Source organism: Rattus norvegicus, chromosome 11 (genome assembly GCF_021556685.1).
Source record: "Rattus norvegicus strain SHRSP/BbbUtx chromosome 11, alternate assembly SHRSP_T2T, whole genome shotgun sequence".
NCBI classification, from domain to species: Eukaryota; Metazoa; Chordata; class Mammalia; order Rodentia; family Muridae; genus Rattus; species Rattus norvegicus.
In genome coordinates, this window is record NC_141544.1 from 69,404,371 (window position 1) to 69,426,359 (window position 21,989).

Genomic DNA, 21,989 nt, shown 5'->3' on the forward strand with positions numbered 1-21,989 from the left:
AGCAGGTCGCTTTTCCCTGGCACTCAGCTTTGTGATCCAGCCCTGCAAGGCAGCGGGAGAAGGGTATCTTCTCGCCTTTGTTCCCGGCTCATACTTTCCCCACCAATGGGCCTTCAAAATCTACTGCTGCTACTACGGAGCTAGGCAGTCACTATCTCAGCTCTATGATGTCCGTTCTTCCACTAGAACCTTCCCTGAGCGACTGAGGTAACCGCGCACCGCGCCCCCGCGGGCAGTGTTGCACGAGCGTGTTAGGGGCTAGGGAGCCGCCCGCTATTCCTATTGCGCATGTGTGGGAGGGTTTCCCTGACAGCGAGGGAAACCTGGCAGTGGTGGAGGAGTGCTGACCACTAGCCTTCTGTTCGCTTGCGCCCACCTGATCTCTAATTTGGGCCCGTGTCTACGGCCCTCGACGGCTCTATGTGCCCATCCTACTTGTGCGCTTTGGGCAAGTATTTACCCTGTCTGGAATTTCGTGTCCATCTGTCATGAAAAAATTGACCAGTTAGGCTCACTGGCCCAAGACGAGCCTGATGCTCCCATCCTGGCTCCGTAAAAGTCATTAGCTGTGTTTCAACTATTTGCACTGTGACTTTTTTTTTCTGTAAAAGAATCGTTCCCAGTAAGCTCTTTTTCAACTCCGAAGGAAGAGGTGCTATTAAGAGTACCCCAAAAAAGTCCATTCCAAAATTCGTTCCTTTCGGACCAAAGTTAATATGAATAAATTGCTTTTCTGCAGTCCCAGACGGTCAGTTACGCACTTCCTAACTTATATCCAATCTGGCCATCCCCTTTCTGTCTCGAGAATTGCCACTCCTATCAGATTTTGGCAGTATTGTTCGTTTCCCGTAAGTTCTCTCTGTTCTCCTCAGCCGTCTTCGTTCTGATGCAATTGTGGCCAGACATCTGCAGGTTTCCTTTTCTGTTATGCAGTCTAAAGTAGTTGCATTGTGCTTAATCCTTAGGTCTGCCGAAAGGGCTGCTTATGAGAGTGCTCTTTTTAAGACAATTTAAAAAAAGCAGTGGAATGGAAAGAAAATGCTTCAGGCGCCCCGGGTTAGGCCCACCGACTCTGTACACATTCCTGTTAGGTGTCATATTCATCACTCTAAGTTCAAGTCGCATCTTACTGGTCAAATACTCTGCCAACGAAGGTGAGTTAAGAAGTAATGTGTATGGGGTACTTGTAAGCATTTGTCTGGCGTTCTTATGAGTAAATTATACACGATACCTTTTAAAGTGCCATGCTTTAAAAGGTCAACGATAAAGTGTATTTAAAATTTAAACTTCAACCTTGTGTTCCTTGGCAAGATTTTTTGACCCTGAATGAAATTTGGATCATTCAAGTGCAAAATAAAGCAATGTGCCATAGCATCTGATTATACCTCACCCAACAAGTGTTTCCGGATCTCTGGCAAAATAGACGACTGTAGCCTATTTGGAAAAACAATATATTGGCTTAGTTTCTTGGCATTTGTGTGAGTCAGCATAATTTATCAATGGGACAGTAAAAAGTTTGGTATGTATGCTCAAACTTTTTTAAGGGTTTATGCAAACATTCAATTCCACAAAACTGCATTGGTGACTTCTTAACTATTGACAACTATAAAATCATGACATCGTGACCAAGTAGGTAGCCTACTTGGGCCCCTACCTGTGAATGTAAGTCTTAACTTCGGGTAATATTTATCTTACAGGCCTGGGCTCAGTTTAAATGGTGTGTTCGTTTCTTCCCTCGTTGCTCTGACAAAATTACCTGCCCAAAGCAGGTTAAAGGGAAAGGTTTCTCTGGGCTGGATGTCTGAGAGTAGGGCTCACCATGGCAAGGAGGGCGTGGCAGTGGAAGCTTGTAGCAGTTATTCACATGTCACCCACAGGTATCCAGAAGAGATAGAATAGGCTCGGGGCCAGAGAGATAGCCCAGAAAAGCAAAGAACACTGGCTGGTTCCGTTCCCAGCAAATCTCCTAAACACTCTTCTTCTGCCACCTAGCTAGAAGTCTTCACCCATTCACATGATATTACAGGAAAACTCTTTTTAAAAAAACGTTATCGTCTCATATCTTAGTTATCATAGTCTTAAGATCCCACCCTATGAAATGCTGTTGCCTGTGGGTCTTCCCACCTCAAGATAAATTTACATAGTCCCTTACAGGCATGCTCAGAGGCTAATCCAATTGAGATAATTCCTCACAGGTATGACCAGAGGCCTAGTTTCTTAAGGGAGTCTAGATCCTTGGTAATATTAACCATCACAGTCATAGAGTTCAAAGTGCATAAGATACAGACCATGTCATTAAGAACTCAGTTTATTAGAAGAGATAAACATGTGTAATAGAAGTCTATTATAAGAAATGCAATAAAAAGACTATGTCCAAGATGCAGAGATAGCCTATGAAAAAGTATTGTGTATGTCTGGGAAAGGACGGCGGGCAGTGCATAGAAAGCAGGGCCACTTCTCATTAGATGCCAGTTGTTTCCCAGAAGACCAGGGATATGGGGTATTGAAATAGAAGACAGCAACCTATAAAAAGGAACAGAGGCAAAACAGCAAACAGCTGGGGCAGATTATATAAAGATTTATTATGTGATGGTGACCCACACCTTTAATTCCAGCACTTGGGAGGCAGAGACAGGCAGATCTCTGTGAGTTCAAGGCCACCACCCTGGTCTAGATCATTTCAGGACTGCAAGGCTACACACACACACAGAGAAACCCTGTCTTGAAAAAAAAAAAAAATCAAACAAATGGGAGAGAGAGAGGGAGGGAGGGAGGGGGAGAGAGAGAGAGAGAGAGAGAGAGAGAGAATATTGTTGACAAAACACTTAAAAGTGTTGTGTCACAAAGGGGGTTTGACTAAAGAGAGAAGCAACACATAGTTAAAGGCTATGCCAAGCTGTGGTGTTCTGTCTAGAGTGTGGGCAAATAAATATCTGAAGGATTATAACTGCTTGCCAGTAGAAGACTGAAAGAAAGCCAGTTAGATAGATTATTGAAAGTCAAGCCACATGATAAAGACTAATCAACGCTGCTATCAGAATATAGACGATAGAGTCAAGAATATTCAAAACACAAAAATACGCAATTGGACAGTGTCTTGAATGTGAGGGTTAAAGGAGATGAAATACTGGATTTTTTAAAAATCTTTCCAGTTCAAGTAGTTGGATAGTGTTTTTAGCTGAAATGTGGAGACTGTTAGTAGGAAAAGTAAGTTGGGTCAAGCTTGGAAAAAATTACAAGGTGTTTACCTTCCAGGAGGTATGCCCTATTTACTACAGTGTGTTACAGTGACCGCACAAACACACGCAAAGATAATACCTAGTAAAGGAGTAAAAGGAAGTAGTTACTTGTTTTTGGTGAGCTTTAAACTAAACGTTACAGAATTTAGATCACAGTTATTCTTGAACTGATATTTAGACTTTAGGAGCAGCAGCTTGTGCAGATGAGAAGACAGCAGTGAGAATTACATTAAGTACAAGGCCAACATTCCGAACATAAAGAATTCATCAGAGCTGGGAGCCAGGGTCATACACATTTGATAGGTTTTTAATCCCAGGATTTGGGAGGTGAAGGCAGGAGGATCATAGGAGGCAGAGGTTCACGTGCAGACTTTGCAAAGAGAGTTGGGAAAGGAAAGAGAGGTGGGGAGCCCCCCACCCACCCACCCACATGTTTTAGTGACTTTGTTGCTTAGAATGTGAAAGAGCTAGCAAACTCAAGGGAGGGTTTGTTTTGTCTTAGACTGTGAGAGGACAAAGTGCATCATGGCACTTTGCATAAAGGTAGAAGTGTGAGGCAGCAGCTGGTCATAGCAAATCCATGGGAATCAGAGAGATAAATCCTACCAGAGAGCTCGCTCACTCTTTCCCCTTCTTACTCAACCTGGACCCAAGGCCTTATGGTAGTTTGCCTCACTACCTTCAGGATACTTTATCCCTTGTCTAAAGCTCTCTGAAAACATCCCTACAAATGCACCTAGAGGCATGTCACAGGGGACTCCACATCTAATAAAGATGACAATGTAGACTAACCAGTTAACCAAAACAGATAAGACAAAATCGCCACACCATGAAAAGGTACCCATTAAAACAAGCGCCATAGCATTTGTAATTAGACAATATTTATCAAATATTTGAGCCAGACGGTGGTGGCACCCACCTTTGATTCCACCATTTGGGAAGCAAAAGAGAAGGGTCTCTGAGTTTTAGGCCAGCCTAACCTACAGAGCTAGTTCTGGGACAGCCAGAGTTACACAAAGAAACCCTGTCTTGAAAAAAGAAAAAAAAAATAAATAATTTGAGTACAATAATAAAGTAAGAAACCAAATGGATGTTGACTGACAGACTTTTATGAGGAGGGATGTGTGACAGGGCCTGATCTTACATTTCATTTATCAAATTTTAAGCTTTATGAGTGCTGAAAGTCAGATTAATAGAGGAATAAAGGAGCAATGCTGAAGTCAGAGTAGGTATTTATTGAAACTAATCCTGAGAAGCACAGATTCTGACAGGAGAATGGGCAGATGTAAGGCCATGGTTCCTTTCTCTGGAACTAGAGGAAAACCATGTCTAAGTATGTGTAAGAGATAAGTGGGCTGAGGCCATACATACTGTCACAGTTTGGGATTATCTGTGAGAGGAATACCAGAAAGAACTAACAGAGAGCAAAACTGAGCTAAATAACATTTTCACCGTGTTTACTATTGTAATTGGAGCCTCCTTGTGTCTCATTTTCTTTCATTTTCATTTTGTTTGTATATCATGATGAAGATTATGAAAAGTGCCTTTTAAGGATAACAGTGTGATTTAAGTCTGACTTTAAAATGAATAAAGGGAGGAGGTAGTCTTTGACCGGTGCATAGTTGAACAAGCAAATATTTACATTCAGCTGGACATTTATTAAATGCCAGTTATATGAAGGTGACCAAAGGCTGGTCTGTTTGTCTTTGGACATTTACTCTCTAAGAGTTTCATAAGCATAATAAATAAACAATATGGTCTGTCAAATGCTGTTGTAGAGGTTGATAGATTGTACCCAGAAACAGACAAGTAGTCAATTTGGCATGTGTTGAATGTTCAAGTGATTCTGCAGCAAAGAGGGGGAAAATTGGAGAGAGAAGGTTAAGTTGGCAAACCACCTACCATGTTTGCCAAGTTTTAGTACGACTAAGAGAAAGCAAGCAAATGTTTGCAAAAGAGAAATGCATTTGTAAAAACAGTACTTACCAAAGACTCTGTTTGTTCTTGTCACGATTATAAAGCAGGCTATCGTTAAGTACTTAGAAAAAAAACCAGGTTATTACTGAGACCAAAGCATGCTAACCAGACCTCATTCTTAATTCAGTTGACCTGTTACCTAGAATATGCTTTATAATTTGTCAATGGGTGTAGTGACCCAGAGTTACTGCCTCTCACCCTTAAAAATAGCAAAGTTCTTTGCCAGATAGTTTTTTCTACCCCATTGTACCATTTATGCCAAGTGCCGGTGAACCAAGCAGTGTTCTAGTATGTACTATAATATGAACCAGCTTGGGCTGGAGAGATGGCTCAGGGGTTAAGAGCACTGACAGTTCTTCCAGAGGTCCTGAGTTCAATCCCCAGCAACCACATGGTGGTTCACAACCATCTGTAGTAAGATCTGATGCCCTCTTCTGGTGTGTCTGAAGACAGCTACAGTGTACTCACATACATAAAATAAATAAACCTTTAAAAAATATATATATATATATGAACCAGCTTGGAAAAGTCTGAGTTAAAGACCCATCATTGGCAATGTTATCTTGATTTTTGTAAGGCAAATGAGTCAGGCTAAATACTAATTTTGCTGGTAAATTCCTAGCTGTTGATGAGTCAGGTGCTGACTGGTAATTAGCTGTTTAGAAGTCAGTCTCTGCCTCCACCCCATGGAACATTCTTTGCTCTTGGTTCTAACCTACCAACATATGTATCCAGATATGGAGACAAACTGTGCCAGCCGAAAACACATTTACTTTAACAAGCGTTATTTGATTTTTAAATTTAAAATATATTAATTACATGTAAACGCATGCAGAATAAACTGGATGGTTTTAAATTTCCCTGTTACATTTCAGAGAACAAGTATGACTACCTCCCTACTACTGTGAATGTGTGCTCAGAGCTGATGAAGCTGATTCTCTGTATACTTGTGTCCCTCTGCATTGTGAAGAAAGGTAATTGCTAATCCTGTACATTCCCTAAGTCATGCTATCAAGAAACATTAGAACCGGTGCAGCGTTTATATCATTTAGTCTAGTCCAGGCATATGTATATTTTATAAGCAGGGAAAGAGGATCAAAGAAAATGTTAGGAGAGTTGTATTGGAAGGAGGGGAGCTGGGAGCTTTTCCATTTTATTTCCCAGTGCCCTGCTCCTCACTGTTGAGTTAGATTTACTCAGTGGGCTTTTCTTAATTCTCCATCTCAGTTCCCCAGTTATGAGCCTTGGCACTATTGTATTACTCTTTCATCTCGTGCGAACTAAACAGAGCTTTTAGAGCATGAAAGTGCTTGCATAGGAAGTCTTCACATCACACAGTTTCAGTCTGTGATGAGTTTCTAGTCAGTTGAGTGCATTTCATAATTTCATGAAATGTCTGATTGCTTGAAGGGTTTAAATCTCTCTCTCTCTCTCTCTCTCTCTCTCTCTCTCTCTCTCTCTCTCTCTCTCTCTCTCTCTCTCTCTCTCTGTCTCTTCCCATTTCTATCACAGCATTGCCTCCCTAAGTCTCTGGAAGTCTGGAGCAGGAATAATAGATAAACCAATATTAGTAAAAAGTTAACCATCTCCTAGTCCATGTGCAGAAATGTTCACCTATGAGTTCCTTTCTCTGATCACCTCTTGAGGGGAGAATGAAAGCATAAAGGCTCCACTGGTTTTTTCTTTCACTTACTCTGTTGATAGAAGTAAAGCATATAAGTCTATCTGGAGTCGCTTTGAGTTACTAAGATTATAGTTCTGTTTCTGCTAAGGGTCTGGCCAGTTGTTCAATGGCACACAGGTGGGAACAAAAAGAGATACTAATAAAAATGCCATATTATCTTTTACTTCTGTAAACCTGAAGTCACTTCCTGGGCAGTTTAATAAGGCCCAGTTTATAGAATTACACTAGTAATCAAATATAGTGTCCTTTCAATAGAAACATAAGCATTCTCATTGAAGATTGTTTGCTGGTTGTGTGATTGTTTTGCATGATTCATATCTTTCTCCCTTCAGAAGATCATCAAAGTAAACATGTGAGATGTACTTCCTGGAAGGAATTCTCCGGTTTCCTGAAGTGGTCCATTCCTGCCTTCCTGTACTTCCTGGACAACTTGATTGTCTTCTATGTCCTATCCTATCTTCAGCCTGTAAGTAACAATGCAGCAGAGGAAATTCCATCCAGAAGACACGAAGAAGTGAATCCCCAGACTGGCCTTCCTTTTGCTCATTTTTCCACTGGCCTTTCTGACACTTCTCTAGAACCATCTGAATACGGATTTGCCTGTCTGTGCCAAATCTTCACATTGCTAGTGATCTCTGTGCTGGGTTTTTGGTGGGGTGGGGACTTGCTTTCAGGCACAAGGATTCAGAAGCCATGGTGATTTGTGTAAATGATCAGTCTCCCTTTAGTTTGAGCTCTCTCCTGACCATTCAAGACGTCCACTCAGATTTCCAGTATGCAGAAAATAGTACAGCTGATGGACCTCCCTTTCCCTGTTTTAATTGTGTAGTTTATCCATTTACTATTTGTAAGTATGTATACCCATACTCACTATATGACTTCTTCTGTTACTTTTTTTATATGTTTGTATGTATGTGTGTACACATGTGTCATGGCAGAAAGTAGAGGCCAGAAGAGCTCGTCGTGGGTGTCTGTTCTCTCCTTCTACTATATGGGCTCAAGATCAATCAAAGGGACTGGCTCTAAGCCCCTTTTCCCATCTTGCTAGCCCATTTCTAAATTAATCTTATCTATAGATTCCTTAAGAGTGTAGAACTATATCAATTCAGCTGATAATACTAGGAATACTCGCTTCTGATACATCTTTTGTATTAATTTGGAAAGGCATTGGTAATCACAACTAAAAGCCTTCTGCCTGGGTGGTGACTCACACCTTTAATCCTAGCTAGTGCTTCAGAAGCAGGGGCAGGTAGATCTCTGAGAATTTGAAGCCAGCCTGTTCTACATAGTGAGATCCAGGACAGCCAGAGCTATGTAAAGATCCCCACTCAAAAAAGAAAAGAAAAAAAAGAAATTCTGTTTTCTACTTTACCTGTAGTTAGTTAGGGTTCCATTGCTCCCTTCCCCCAATATTTTTTAAAGTGAGGGATTTTATTGCCTATGTTATATTTTTTAAAAATAATAAAATTAAACGCTTTAATTATAAGTAGTATTTCTATTGGCACTGATCCTTTCTGTGAAGCCTCCCTGATCTGCTTTAGAAACAGGTGAAGAAGAGGGAGCAGTAGAACATAATAGGAATCAAGAGCTTGGCGCTTTTTCACATGTGAAGTCTGTGTGACTGGGAGTGCCCTGTCTTCCTTCCCTCTGTTTCAATTCTTCTCTCTATAAAATAGAGGAAAAAATGCTAAACCAGCTCAAAGGTACTTAGGCCAACAAACACCTGCCTTCCTACCTGCTCTGTGATGTGGGGGACGTTTTTGTCTTTTGTTTTATTTGTTGTTTTGTTTTTCATTAATTTATTAACTTTATATCCTAATCAGAGCTTCCCTTCCCTCCTCTCCTGCCAGTTCCTCCCTCTCCTCTCCCTTCCCCCTTAGGCCCTTCTCTCTTTCTCCTCAGAGATGAAAAGACCTCCCTTGGATATTAACCCACCTTGGCCTATCAAGTTGCAATGAGACTGAGTAAGTGTATCTTCTCCTGTTCAGGCCATCTAGATAGGAGAGAGGGAGTCACAGGCAGGCTACAGAGTCAGACTCAGCCCTGCCTCCGAGTGAGGAGCAAGCTGTACATCTGTTACGTCTGTGAAGGACTAAGTCCACCCTATGCATGCTCTCTGTTTGGGGGTTCAGTCTCTGTGAGCCCCTGTGCACCCAGTTAGTTGTTTCTGTAGATTTTCCTGTGGAGTTTTCTGACCTCTCTGGCCCTTTCAGTCCTTCCTCTCCTCTTCCACAAGATTCCCTCTGCTTCACCTAGTATTTGGCTTTGAGTCTCTTTGTGTCTGTTTCATCAGCTGCTGGGTAAAGCCACTTGGATGACTGTTATGCTAGCCTCCTTTGCAAGTATAGCAGATTATTGATAGTATCAAGGGTGGGCTCTCTCTCATGGCGTGGGACTCAAGGTGGGCCAGTCATCACTTGGCCGGCCATTCCCTCACTTTCTGCTCCCTCCTTATTCCCTGCACCTCTTATAGCAGAAACGTTGTGGTTCGAAGGTTTGTGTCTGGCTCAGGATCACCACCTCTCCATTGGAAGTCTTGCCTGGCTATAGGACGTTACCAGTCCCCTCTTGCTAGGAGTTAGCCAGGGTCACCCTTACAGATTCCTGAGAGTTTCCATTGTCCTAGATTTCTAGCTTGTCCCAGAGATACCCCCACCCCACTCCACACACACAGACACACACTGATTCCAGTTCTCTCTCCCAGCATCTTCCCTACACTTGATCCCTCCTGTTCCTCTTCCTGCCCTTTCCAACCCAGTTCCCTCTCTACATCTACCCCAGATGTCTATTTTATTTTCCCCTTTCAGTGTGATTTGTAATAATGGTAACTGTTCAGTTTATGTAACATACCTACTTCTAAATTCTTCTTTACTCCTTTTCAGAGTTGATAATTCCTATCACAGCAATGTGATTATTTGTATTCAATAGTAAATATTACCTATATTTTATTGGAAGCCAGCAGATTAGCTGTACATTTATACCTGTTCCCACACACTCATGATTAAGCAGAATTGCAACTTCCTTACTCTTCTTCCGTATTTATTGCTTGGCTCTTCCCGAGCAGCTACAACCACAAATATTATGAAACAAATTATATGATTTATTCTATGTATTTCTTGCCTAATTCTCCTTAAGAAATTAAATAAAGGCACATAGATAGAAGTGTTAGGACAAGGACTATATATAATTAGATGCAGTCTCTGGTGTTAACACAGGAAACAGTCAGACTGACTAGTTATGTGCATTTGCACTGCTCTGTGTGACCGCTCAGCACCACTACTTCCCTACTCTAACCAGCCTCCTTCCTCATCACCTCTTCCTCTTCTCTCAACCTGAAGCTCACAAACACTTGTGTTATAGTTAGGCGCACTGAGAAAATCCACTCATTGTCTCCCAGGCAGACAAATAATAAATGATTGGGAAGCTAGAAGTGTTGATTACCCAGATTCAGTCATTAGACAGTATGTATTTATAATAAATTACTATTTTTATGACCACTAAATACATATGATTGACTAATTCTTATTACAAAATTCAATAGAAAAACATTATATTCTTAGAATTACAACTAGTTTTATTGAGTTTCACTTTTTTGTTTTTAACTGTTGTAGCTATGTTTGCTTTTGTTAGTGGTTATATAAGACTCGGTAGTGTCCGTTGTTTGTTTATTTAATTTCTTGATACAGAGTTTTACTATGTCTCAGACTACACAGGAGCTCCAGATCCTCCTGCATTAGTCTTCTGGGTGCTAAAACTACAGATAAATAAGAACACATCTGGTTTCTCTGTATGTCCACCTGGCAGTGATAGCAAGAAGTAAAGAAAAGTGAAACATACCTTTTGATTATTGTTTAAAAATATTAGCATTGCCAGATCCAGTTATAAGTTAACAAATCCAGTAGAATTTCATATATTCTGAGCAATACATACATGTATGTGTGTTGTAGTCAATTTAAACAGAAATATAACTGTATTCACAAAAACAAACTACTACAAAATCTAGGTAATACAGTTCTAAATATTTAGAGTGATTCAAATCAAATCCAAAAGACTATCTTATGTGAATTATGTTTTAAGTCATGTCATTTCAGCTAGAAAACTGATTGTTTCTAAAATAACAAAAATGCTTAAAGATGTACCTGCACTTTCTTACCATAGTAATAGGCCTTCATGTCCCCTTCTCTGCCCATAAAGCCAGTATTAACCAGTTGTAAAGGGCGTATGGTTAGAGCTCAATGGTAAGGTGTCAACAGCTCTTACTTGATTCCCAGAACTACACACACAAAATTAATAATTTTTAAAAGGTCTATAAAGTGCTTTGACAGCCGTTAAAATAAAAATACAAAAGTATTCTGTACTTCACCTTTAGATTTTGTATTTCTTGGTCTATATACATTCAGGTCATTTATACATGCCTTGGCCAAACTTCAACACATATTGTCAAATCCTGACTAACTAACTTGATCTTATCTGCATAAATTTAACAAGCAATAAAATGGAATTTAACCCTGCAGTGAAACTGCTGCCCTAATAACCCTCTGCTTTGTGACTGAAAAGCTTTTGTGTCAGGTGAACTGGCAAGCTGGAAGGGCCTGAGGTCAGTGCTTCTCCGGGATTGTAATCCTATCTTCTCTCTCTTTCTAGGCCATGGCTGTTATCTTCTCGAATTTTAGCATTATAACAACAGCTCTTCTCTTCAGGATAGTGCTGAAGTAAGTAATTCGGAATGGAAGCACAGGCCATCCTTTAAAGTGGGCCAGTCAGGCTGTCGGTAATTGACGCAGAGTGCTGAGCCTTCAGAATCCATAGGCCACCATTTCATTTCTCATCAGCCTTGTATATTCGGTTCCTTATTCATCCAGTGAGGAGAGCAGCTCCAGTGCTGCTTAAGTTCTCTGTCATCAGGTGTATGAAATACCTTGAACTTTTCAAAAGTAAGATATTTGATTACGATTTGTTGGTATTTTAATTTTTGTGGCTTTTTAAAAGATGTTTGTTTTGTGACAAGATCTTACTTTGTAACTCAGAATAGTCTGGAACTCACAGTCCACCTGCTTCGACCTTCCAAATGCTAGGATTGCTACCCACATCCAGTCTACAAGGGGCCGCACCCTTGAAGAACACTAACTTCCCTGTTCTGGCAGCCATTGGTTCCTAACCATTCTTTATGGAGGAATGGGACTGTGTGCCCACCTGCCTGCTGTATGCTCTCTTTCTCTCTCTCTTGAGCTTGCATAGGTCTTGTGTATGCTGTCACAGTTGCCATATACAGTTCATATACACATCTGCCCAGCTGTGTCCAGAAGACACTGTTTCCTGAAGTTATTCACCACCTCTGGCCCTCACCTTCTTTTTGCCACCTCCCCATTTAAGCCCTCAGCCTTGGGAGGAGAGAGTCAGACAATCTCTTATTCTCTGAACTTTGACCACTTGTGGGTCCTTATGTTAATTACCATCTAATGCAAAGCAAAACTTCTGTGATGAGGGTTAAGAGATACATTAATCTACAAGTGTAATGGTAAATCATTGGGAGTTAGTTTAGTAGTGTGCCTATTTATAGGATAATAGTAATAGATACTCTTCTAGGGCTATGATCCGTCTAGCCACAGGCTCCTGTCCCTGATAACAGTGCAGGTATAGGCTTCAATTTGTGGGGTGGGCCTTAAAGTCAATAAGAGGAGGTCGGCTACTTCTGTGACATTTATGTCACTGTTGTATCAGCAGGGATGTATTGCTAAGCTGATAGTTACTGTATTTCTCAGGGTTCCCAGCTGGGTAAGGTAGATAATTGCTTTTCTCCTCTGAGAGCATATATAGCACCTTCCGGCACTATGAACGCTAACCTATAGAAAGCTTACAAAGAAGGCAGGAAGCAGTATGGAGCCATTTCGAGGGGATGAAAGAACCTCCAGGAAGATGAGATCCAACAGAGTGCCTTAAGAGTTAAAGGGAGGACAGGAACAGAAAGGGTTAAGTGGGTAGAGAGTTGGAGACCTGTTAGAGGAGTGACTATGGAGAGGGATAACTGACACCAAAGACCTTCAAAAGTCATGTGGAAGCTACTGAAGTCCTGAAATATATACACATATAGACATAAATGAGTCTAGCTAGAGTTACCCTGTAATGTGACAGCAGTACCCCCTGTAGACACTGCAGGCTAACAAAAAGGCAAGTTCCAGGAATGGTTCCCTCCTTTGAGTTGTTGGCCAGTGGTACGCCCCATTCTTTTCTTGTCAGTTCGCCCAAGCCAGAGTTATCTGGGAAGAGAAACCTTGGTTTGAGACAGTGCCTCCATCAGATTGCCTGTAGTCAAGTCTTTGGGGCCATTATCTTGTTATCTTGATTAATGATTGATAGGGGGTTGAGGGAACCCAGTTCACTGCCAGTAGGGCTACTCCTTGGCAGGTGGCACTGGATGGTAAAAGAAAGCAGGTTAAGTAAGCCATGGAGAACATGCCAGTAAGCAGCCTTCCTCCAGGATCTCTCTGCAGTTCCTGCCTCACATTTTCTGCCCTGCTTGGGTTTCTCCCTGGCTTCCTTCAGGGAGGAACTGTGATTATGTAAGCCAAATAAACTGTTTCCTCCCCAAGTTGCTTTTGGTCAAGATGTTTGTCATAGCAATAGAAAAAAAAGGAGAACATCCCCCAGGCGTTATAGGCCCTGCCAGTGCTCTTGAGTCCTCTCCAGAAGCCGCATTATGACTGTCACTGAATACATCATGTACGTCATTCAGCTAATTTTCTTTGTTTCTTTTTTTTGTAGAACTTTATGCAAACATAATTATTTTTATTAGAGAGAGAGAGATGTGAGGATGACAAATGTGTGCATGTGTGATGCTATAGTACTCATGTGGAGATCAGAGAACAGGTCTCATAAATTGTTTCCTTCGGTTGTGCGGTCGCATAATCAAGCTCAGGTGGTCAGGCTTTTACCTACTGATCCTTCCTGCTGCCCAGATTTGTTCATAGTGGAAGCCGATGGCAGGCATTATTCCTCAGATCCTCTCTCACCAGTTTGTTCTCACCTTGCATAGTTCTGTCTCCTTAATTCTGGAAAACAGCCTTACTTGGGGGTTGAATAAAAATGGTCAATAATAATTTATATACCAAGTATAAGTTTTCTCCAATAGAACCAGAAAAAAAGTATTACTCATTAATACAATAATTTTCTTCAAAAATTTTCATTTGAGGAATCTTTATGATCATTATAAGTCTGTATCCCTAGGAACTCACTCAGTGCTACCAGGAAATATATTTTGTATCTTTTGTATTTTCTTGAGAAAGCAGTCAGGTGAGTCCTTTTATTGTTTTATTCTCTGCATTGCTTTAAATACAATAGAAACAATAAAACTGCTCTTACCTGACACAGTTGAACCTAATTTTCACTTAATAGGTAAGCTAATGATGGTACATTATATATAGTTACCTCTAAGAAGCCATAGGATTTGTTCTAGAATGCCAAAAATTATGTGAAATTCCCTTAAATAATGTTTAGTATCCCCATGTAATCTGCCGCGTTTTCCAAGTGCTTTATGTTACATATGCTGCCTAATATAATGTAATTGCTATACAAATAGTTTTAAATTATTTGTCCTGCCTGATATGATGTAAATATTTCTACTTTAGGAATGATAAACTTTGCTCCTGATCTATCTTTTTCAAATACTTTCAACCCATTAAGTCTGTGGACACAGAACTCCGCTCACTGGCCAGGAGTTCATCTTAGTGATGGGGGATATATCAGCAGCCTAAGTGGATGCTTGAACTGTGTTAAACACTGCTTATTGCTGATCCCCACCCCCAACACACACACACACACACACACACACACACACACACACACACACACGTACACACGTGCAAAATTCATCTTCATTTGACCTAAACACTTAGGCCACATACATCACTGTAACTTTTCTAGTTTGAGATCATTTTATAGTTTGTAACAGCAAAATTGGGATAGGTTTTTTTTTTGTTTTTGTTTTTGTTTTTGTTTTTTTTTTTCACTTCATGAACAGATTTTTTTTTTCCTTCAAGTGACCCTAACATCCTTAACTTATTTTTTCCTTTCCCTGCTAAGTTGAAAGTTTTCAGCATTTTTCTGAGAGGGCGCACCTTTCAGCAATCTGGAAGTTAAACTGTCAGTACCACACTTCTTTTGCACTTTGGGGCTATGAAGTAAAATAAGGGGAGCCTCACTGTGAACGCTGATGCCTCAGCAGTCCCTCAGAGCAGCAGATGCAGAGACTGGCAGGGCGGTGTCACACACACACACACAGAAACAAGGGGCAAAGGGTGATTCACCTAGAGGATGGGGCAAAAGGAGCAGGAGATTCTCTCGTGCTTCTCACATAGCGGACAGTTAAAATCCCAGTGTTGACAAGATGGCTCGGCAGATTAAAGTGATTGCTATGGAGACGATGAACTGATTCAGTCCTCAGGACACACATAGGGCAAGGAAAGAACTGTTTCTGCAAGTTGTCCTCTGATCTTCACATGTGCATACATGCATATGCACACACAAAAATGTAGTAAAAGAATTTAAACAAAGCAAATTATCTGTTCATAATTTATCATTTATGTGTTAAGCTGTAAGAGACTATGAGATCATTTTGTAAAAATCATCTAAAGCATAAATTGATGTTTGTGAGAGCAGATGCCTTCAGCCATCTCTGAACACCAGGCACGGTCCTACAGGACAGTGGAGTGAGTGCTCGGCTCGGTGAGCTTCTGCTGTTCACTAACTGAAGAGTGAGCTCACCATGTGGGGAGACGTCGTCACCTATGCACAGATCCTCAGCAGAGTAGCTGATGAAACGCCATATTCCTCTCCTGAAAATACCCCATGTTCATCCAAATTCTTAGTCATTTTTGTCTTCCCTACAGCATTAGCTTGTACCAATAGCTATTTGCAGTGGCTACTTTTGACTGTGTTTCACGGCTTTTCCTTTAGATTCTTTTCTTCACAATATTAGCAGAAAATCTGTAGCTGCCAGTATGAAAACCTTCTGAAGCTTTGAACGTCCTCATCTGCCATGTACAGTAATTAATTATAATTACTTCCATAAATTAGATGTCCATTCTCTATCTACGTTTTTTTCTTTCTACTCGTAGCTTTCCACTGCTTACTGTGCCACCTGCCTCTCAGCAGTGTTGTGGCTCTTTGTGGTTTTAATCCCATGTTGTGGGTATGACGGAGGTCTAATCTAGTCTAGTCTGATCACTGGGATCTAAATCTATTTAGAATGAGAAGGCATGATATACAGATGCTACTTCCTCAGCTACCGTCAGCACTTAGCAGTTTCAGAGAAGGAAGCTATAGAATTGAAGTCAGACCCATTTTCCTGCATATGTCCTGGGAGTTTAGAATGAGTCTTAAAAACTGTAGCTATCTAGGAGGAAGAAGGTACACAAAGCCATGACAGATCTCTCTCTTCTTCTTTCATAAACACATGAGCAAGGAAATCATTTACCTCTCACTTAGCTTTTTCCCTAAGAGCAGGAGTTGCCTGCACTGTGCTAGGCGCTCAATAAATCCTCTAGTGATTGCATTCTTATTACTTCCAGCTCTCACTTTGACACTTACGCTTTGCTTGGCTTTCCCCCTCTTCTCAGGGCCTTACAGACTGTCCCTGACAGAGAGATAGATGCACCTTCTTCATGGCCTTGCCATAGTTGTTTTTCGGCCTTACCTCCACAGATACCCTCCCTCAGTATAGCCCCCTGGATCGTATGTCTCAGGTCTGCCATCACTCAGCTACCCCAACTCTCTCCTGATTATAATGCAAGCTCCCTCAGGAGGGAGGGTAAATCTTTATCTGCCCAGTTTGCCTATTGATTGCATGTTCTTGAGCAGAGTAAATGACCAAGTAGAATACAGTACAAACCCTCTACAGTTCACAATTTTATTGTCAGGTGAAGCGATGAGTAAAGCCTTGTTGGGTTATACAATAAATGTTATCCAAGCGTAATTTTTTCTTCCCTTATCGTCCAATACTTTGTTTTATGATGGCTTATTCTTGGGCCCTTGACCCAGGAGCTGATGCCGTCAACAGTGAGTCTAGTCTCCTTTGGGAAAGGTTATCTCTCGATCACTGAAGCTCATCCATATTGCTTTTCTGATTCTTGCAAACTGAGCTAAGGTCCTCTGTCAGAATTTACAATTTATCACAGTTAAAATCCAAGAAAGCCCTCAAAGACAGGAGGCTGTGTTATACCTACACATTCATGGTAATTTGTAGGAAGGAGAAGTTTAAAATGTCCCTAAAGCGTTCTGAAAGTAAATAGAGGGTTGGGTTTGAGACACAGGCCCATCAATTTATAGTGCACTCGGGTTGTAGGGAATACTAGCAACTGGGTATAGTTTATCCAACCAAGTATCCGAGTTCCCAAATCTTCATTAGAACGTTTAACAGGGGAAGAGGAGCCTTCCCCTGTTTGTTTGTTTGTTTGTTTGTTTGTTTGTTTGTTTGTTTGTTTTTTAACCACTTCACTCAAACACAGATGTGGTAAAATCTTGTTTTCTCCCTTTTGCGTAGGCGGCATCTAAACTGGATCCAGTGGGCTTCCCTCCTGATTCTGTTCTTGTCTATCGTCGCCCTAACTGCCAGTACCAAAACGTCACAGCATGACTTGGCAGGACATGGATTTCATCACGATGCCTTCTTCACCCCATCTAATTCCTGCCTTCATTTCAGGAGAGACTGTTCCCTAGGAGACAATTGTACATCGAAGGAGTGGGCTTTCAGCGACGTCCAGTGGAACAGCACAGCCAGAGTCTTTAGTCACATCCGTTTGGGCTTGGGCCACGTTCTGATTATAGTTCAGTGTTTTATTTCCTCAATGGCCAATATCTACAATGAGAAGATCCTGAAGGAAGGGACACAGCACACTGAGAGCATCTTCATACAGAATAGCAAGCTTTATTTCTTTGGCATTGTGTTTAACGGGCTGACCCTGGTCCTTCAGAGCAGTAATCGTGATCAGATTCAGAACTGTGGGTTTTTTTATGGCCACAATGCATTTTCAGTAGTCCTTATTTTTGTGACTGCCTTCCAGGGCCTTTCAGTGGCTTTTATCTTGAAATTCTTAGATAACATGTTTCATGTCTTGATGGCCCAGGTGACAACTGTCATCATCACAACAGTGTCCGTCCTGGTCTTTGACTTCAGGCCCTCTCTGGATTTTTTCCTAGAAGCCCCATCAGTCCTCCTCTCCATATTTATTTATAATGCTAGCAAGCCTCAACATCTAGAATGTGCACCTAGGCAAGAAAGGATCCGAGAGCTAGGTGGCAATCTTTGGGAGCGTTCCAGTGGGGTAAGTGGTGTAAATGCACTTAGTGCTTATTCTTAAATTCAAAGAATTATTCAAGGAAGACAATGTCATGCACTAGACTTCTGATGCTGGCGAGGACTATGTAAGTCACAGTGCCCTGAGGATTTTGTGTATTAACTATATAATTGTATCACATAGAACCGCAAACCCCAAAGGTACTCATCCTTTGTCCCATCCTGACTCCCCCAGATATATGATTAGGGAGTGAGCCAAATACTTTATAGACATTAAGTAAAAGAACTGCTAGTGTGCTATGGGGTCTGACTCCTAGTTCCTTGCTTTTTCCACTACATAGTAGTTGTGGAAAAGAAAAACTAATCTTTTACATTGATAAATCATGTGAAACAGAAAACTTGTTACCTTAATCTTCCCCATAGTTATCTGTTTATTTCGCATATGGCTTTTAATAAGAGCTCTCTTAGATAAGAATATATTCTAAAAATATTTACTCTGAACTTACAATTTTTATCAACAAAAAAGACGAACATTTAAATTTCACATCATGAGTCCATTTTACTCTGTAGGAAAATCTGTCATTTACTGGGCTTATAGCAAAAGTCCACGTGTTATGTCTCTGAGGTTTTGATAACAGATTTTAAGATTAAAAAACAAACAAAAAGGGGTTGGGGATTTAGCTCAGATTTAGATCTGGGGATTTAGAGCGCTTGCCTAGGAAGCGCAAGGCCCTGGGTTCGGTCCCCAGCTCCGGGAAAAAAACAAACAAACAAAAAACACAACTTGATCATGTATCCCAAACCCAAGTCAGCAAGAGAGTACACTCAGGAGTCCTCTGCTCTTTCCAGTGAGGTGATAATAACTACCTTGCTCTTTAAGGAATTACAGTCATCTTAGGACCAAGACTTCTTTAAAATCATTTACCGTCCTTTAATCGCTTCCCTGAAAGACCTGCAGGTGGTGGTCTTAGTCTGAGTTGAATACACTTCACTTTTTTCATTATAAAACAACAAAAAAGATTCAGATTTATTTTATTGTCCGTGTCCGAGTGTCTTGCTTCCATGTGTGTATACCGTCCGCACGCCCTGTGCCCTCAGAGGTAAGAAGACACCCCAGGGACAGTGGTTACAGGTGATCGTTAGCCACAGAGAGTTGTGAAGGCCCGTGTGGGTGCTGGGAACCTGGGTCCTCTGCAAGGGCAGTAAGTGCTGTTCACCACCGACTCTCTCCTGTCCCATCTTTACTTTTTGATCATCATCTGTGCTTTTAACTGTAGTAATTTCAATTCTTTAATTTGACCAGATTATTTACATATGTGTGTGTGTGTGTGTGTATATATGTGTGTGTATATATGTATATGTATATATATGTACGTTTGTGTATATATACAGTTAACAAACTGAAACTCATAATTCAATGAATAAACCTTCGATTTATGTATTCAATAAGATATTGAAACATCTTGAATTCTAACTAGTTACTCGTTTCATGTTTCCTTTTAGGATGGAGAAGAGCTGGAACGACTTACCAAACCCAAGAGCGATGACTCAGATGACGACACTTTGTAATGGTACCTGGTTGGTGGACATCTCCCACTGTCTTTGCACATTTTCAGCATTTGTGGCAATTGTCTTTCTGATAAACTGGTGATGATTGAAAGCATAATATTCTTTACATGTATCTAACCACTGAATTAATAGCTCCATCCAAGACCTATAGAAGCCACAGGGTGGCAGCGTTCTGAGCCATGAACTTAGGGCTGTGTGTAACTGAGTACTCGATGAGTCAACAAGACACATATGCAGATGGCTTCCTCAGCCTCCGGCTTCCAGAAATCATGTGAATTTGACCCTACAGATACACAAATGGAGACAGCTTGCCAGATACTAATCATCGTGTCATATCATCTGTCTGCCAAGACCATCTCTGTCTGTGTCATTGTTATATTGTCTAGGCTGTCCCTCAGATTTTGAGGCCTTAGCAATAGTCACTTTGCTTTTATTAAAGCAGTAAGACTCTAAAAGTTTGGGCTGAAAGACCTAAGTATCTGGCTGTGCCATAGACTTTAAATAACTTCCTTTGTGATAAATATTTTTAAGCCTATTCAGAAATAAAATTTCAAATTTTTATTTGTTTTTTTTTGTAACTTATAAGAAATTGTATTCTTAGTAATCATCTTTTTTTTTTAAGCTTTATTTACATGTAGTTGGTTGCTACGTTATCACGGTTAGCACTTGTATTTTACATCACCTAAGCCATTGTGGACTTTGTTTGTTTGTTTGTTTGTTTGTTCCATCCCCGGTTTGTACATTTACAAAATCTTAACGTCATTACCTTTTAATGTTGAGTTATTGTGCTGAGAATTAAGTTATTTTATTTTTGAGTTACTGAACTCTGTAACTGTTACCTACCTTCCTTTGTATAATATCCTATTCTAAAAGTCAAGACTCTGGCTTTAGGACACCTTTATAAGAATCCTTTTGTAAAAACAATAATGACTTTTAAATAGAGTAGTATTACTCCAAGAGGGCCAGTAATCAGTAAGTCACCTCTCAACAACACTTCCTATTTATAAGTGCATGGTATTCTCAAGCTAGGTTTGCATGTAGCCAGTTGACACTCCATTGCTAGAGCAGTCACGTGACAGTAATTAAAATGTAAGGAAATAGAGGGACCAGTCCCGGGCGTCATAGCTGAGTGGTACTAGAAGCAAGCTTCACACCTGTGTGCTTACACACCCTGACATTGTAAACGGAATTGTAAGCTACCATGCGGTTTCACAGTCCTTCTTTAAGTCTCCATGCACTTGTATAAAAGATATTACTATTATTATAATCTACCTGTCTACCAAGAAAAATATAACTGTCAATCATTGCTAAAACTTTTTAATTAAAGTAAGTACTAAACTCATATCTTGTGTCTGTACTCTGTCATATGAGATGTGGTGGTGTGGAATGCTTTTAAATTTTAAAACAAGGGAATAAGGCAAATAATCAAGCAATTTAAAACTTGGTCTTTGCCTAAATCTTGGTGTCTAAAGAATGGTTAAATTCTCTACCTTATCGTAGGCATTCTCTCCCCGGGTTACAGGAAATGTGATCAGCCAGCGTGATTCATATTAAAGATAAGGAAAATAAGATAGACAGGACTTACTTTTAGAAGCAAGAGCATGGAAATTATCTTACTGAGCTTCAGAAGAAATTGCAAAACTGTCACCTACAGGACGTAGTATAGCAGCCATCTGTGTCAATGGTAGGGGCAGTTTGATTTTTCTTATTTACAGTGATTTTTTGCATTCTTACTCTTTGGAAAGCAATCATTGTTCACCATCAGACTTATTTGTGTTAACTTGCTACTCCCTGAAGGGGCTGAGCTAGAAATAAGATGTCAGATACATGCACTTGAGTACTTTAGAAGCATTTCTGCTTTAAGAAGGACAGTGTGAAGAAACCATTTCCTAGATACTAATGGAGTGAGAATTGTATGACCAAAAAAGTTGTCACACAGAAAGGGAGTAAACACAATAGACATGGTTTCTACTCCAGGAACTAAGTGGCAGTGAGGTAGCAGGACAACCCAGTTGACACACATGGGGCAGAAATCCCAGCAGGTCGTATTTCTCAGCATTGGGCAAGAAAACAAGAATGTGGATACTGATTGTGAAGGGGAAATGTCTTAGACCAAGATCCCAAGTCCTTCCAGCTGCTTCTTCCCCATAGGTTTTCAAGCTCTGTGAACCGAGTGGCCGGGTCAGGACATGTTTGCTCAGCTTATAGCTAAGACTTACTTTCCTGTTTG

At 40.7% G+C, this 21,989-nt stretch overlaps 1 protein-coding gene across 10 annotated transcripts; it reads left to right on the plus strand.

Moving 5' to 3' along the window:
• Nucleotides 1–8: 8 nt before the first annotated feature.
• Nucleotides 9–21,101, plus strand: Slc35a5 (solute carrier family 35, member A5). 10 transcript variants are annotated; one of them, XM_087576762.1, is made up of 7 exons: nucleotides 9–448; nucleotides 966–1,154; nucleotides 6,092–6,190; nucleotides 7,233–7,366; nucleotides 11,545–11,612; nucleotides 17,438–18,218; nucleotides 19,694–21,101. In XM_087576762.1, the coding sequence occupies exons 1-7, from the start codon at nucleotides 421–423 to the stop codon at nucleotides 19,757–19,759; spliced, it is 1,365 nt and encodes a 454-aa protein (XP_087432888.1). In that variant the 5' UTR covers nucleotides 9–420; the 3' UTR covers nucleotides 19,760–21,101. The 10 variants fall into 10 exon arrangements, with proteins under 10 accessions (XP_087432888.1, XP_087432889.1, XP_087432890.1 ...); XM_087576763.1 differs by having other exon boundaries at nucleotides 7,236–7,366; XM_087576764.1 differs by having other exon boundaries at nucleotides 9–207; nucleotides 7,236–7,366.
• Nucleotides 21,102–21,989: the final 888 nt, after the last annotated feature.

Coding starts and splice junctions, on each gene's coding strand:
- Slc35a5 (XM_087576762.1), top strand. CDS start 421: ATGTGCCCATCCTACTTGTGCGCTTTGG. Junction 7,367..11,544: donor TCCTATCCTATCTTCAGCCT/GTAAGTAACAAT, acceptor CTCTCTTTCTAG/GCCATGGCTGTTATCTTCTC. Junction 18,219..19,693: donor TTTGGGAGCGTTCCAGTGGG/GTAAGTGGTGTA, acceptor GTTTCCTTTTAG/GATGGAGAAGAGCTGGAACG.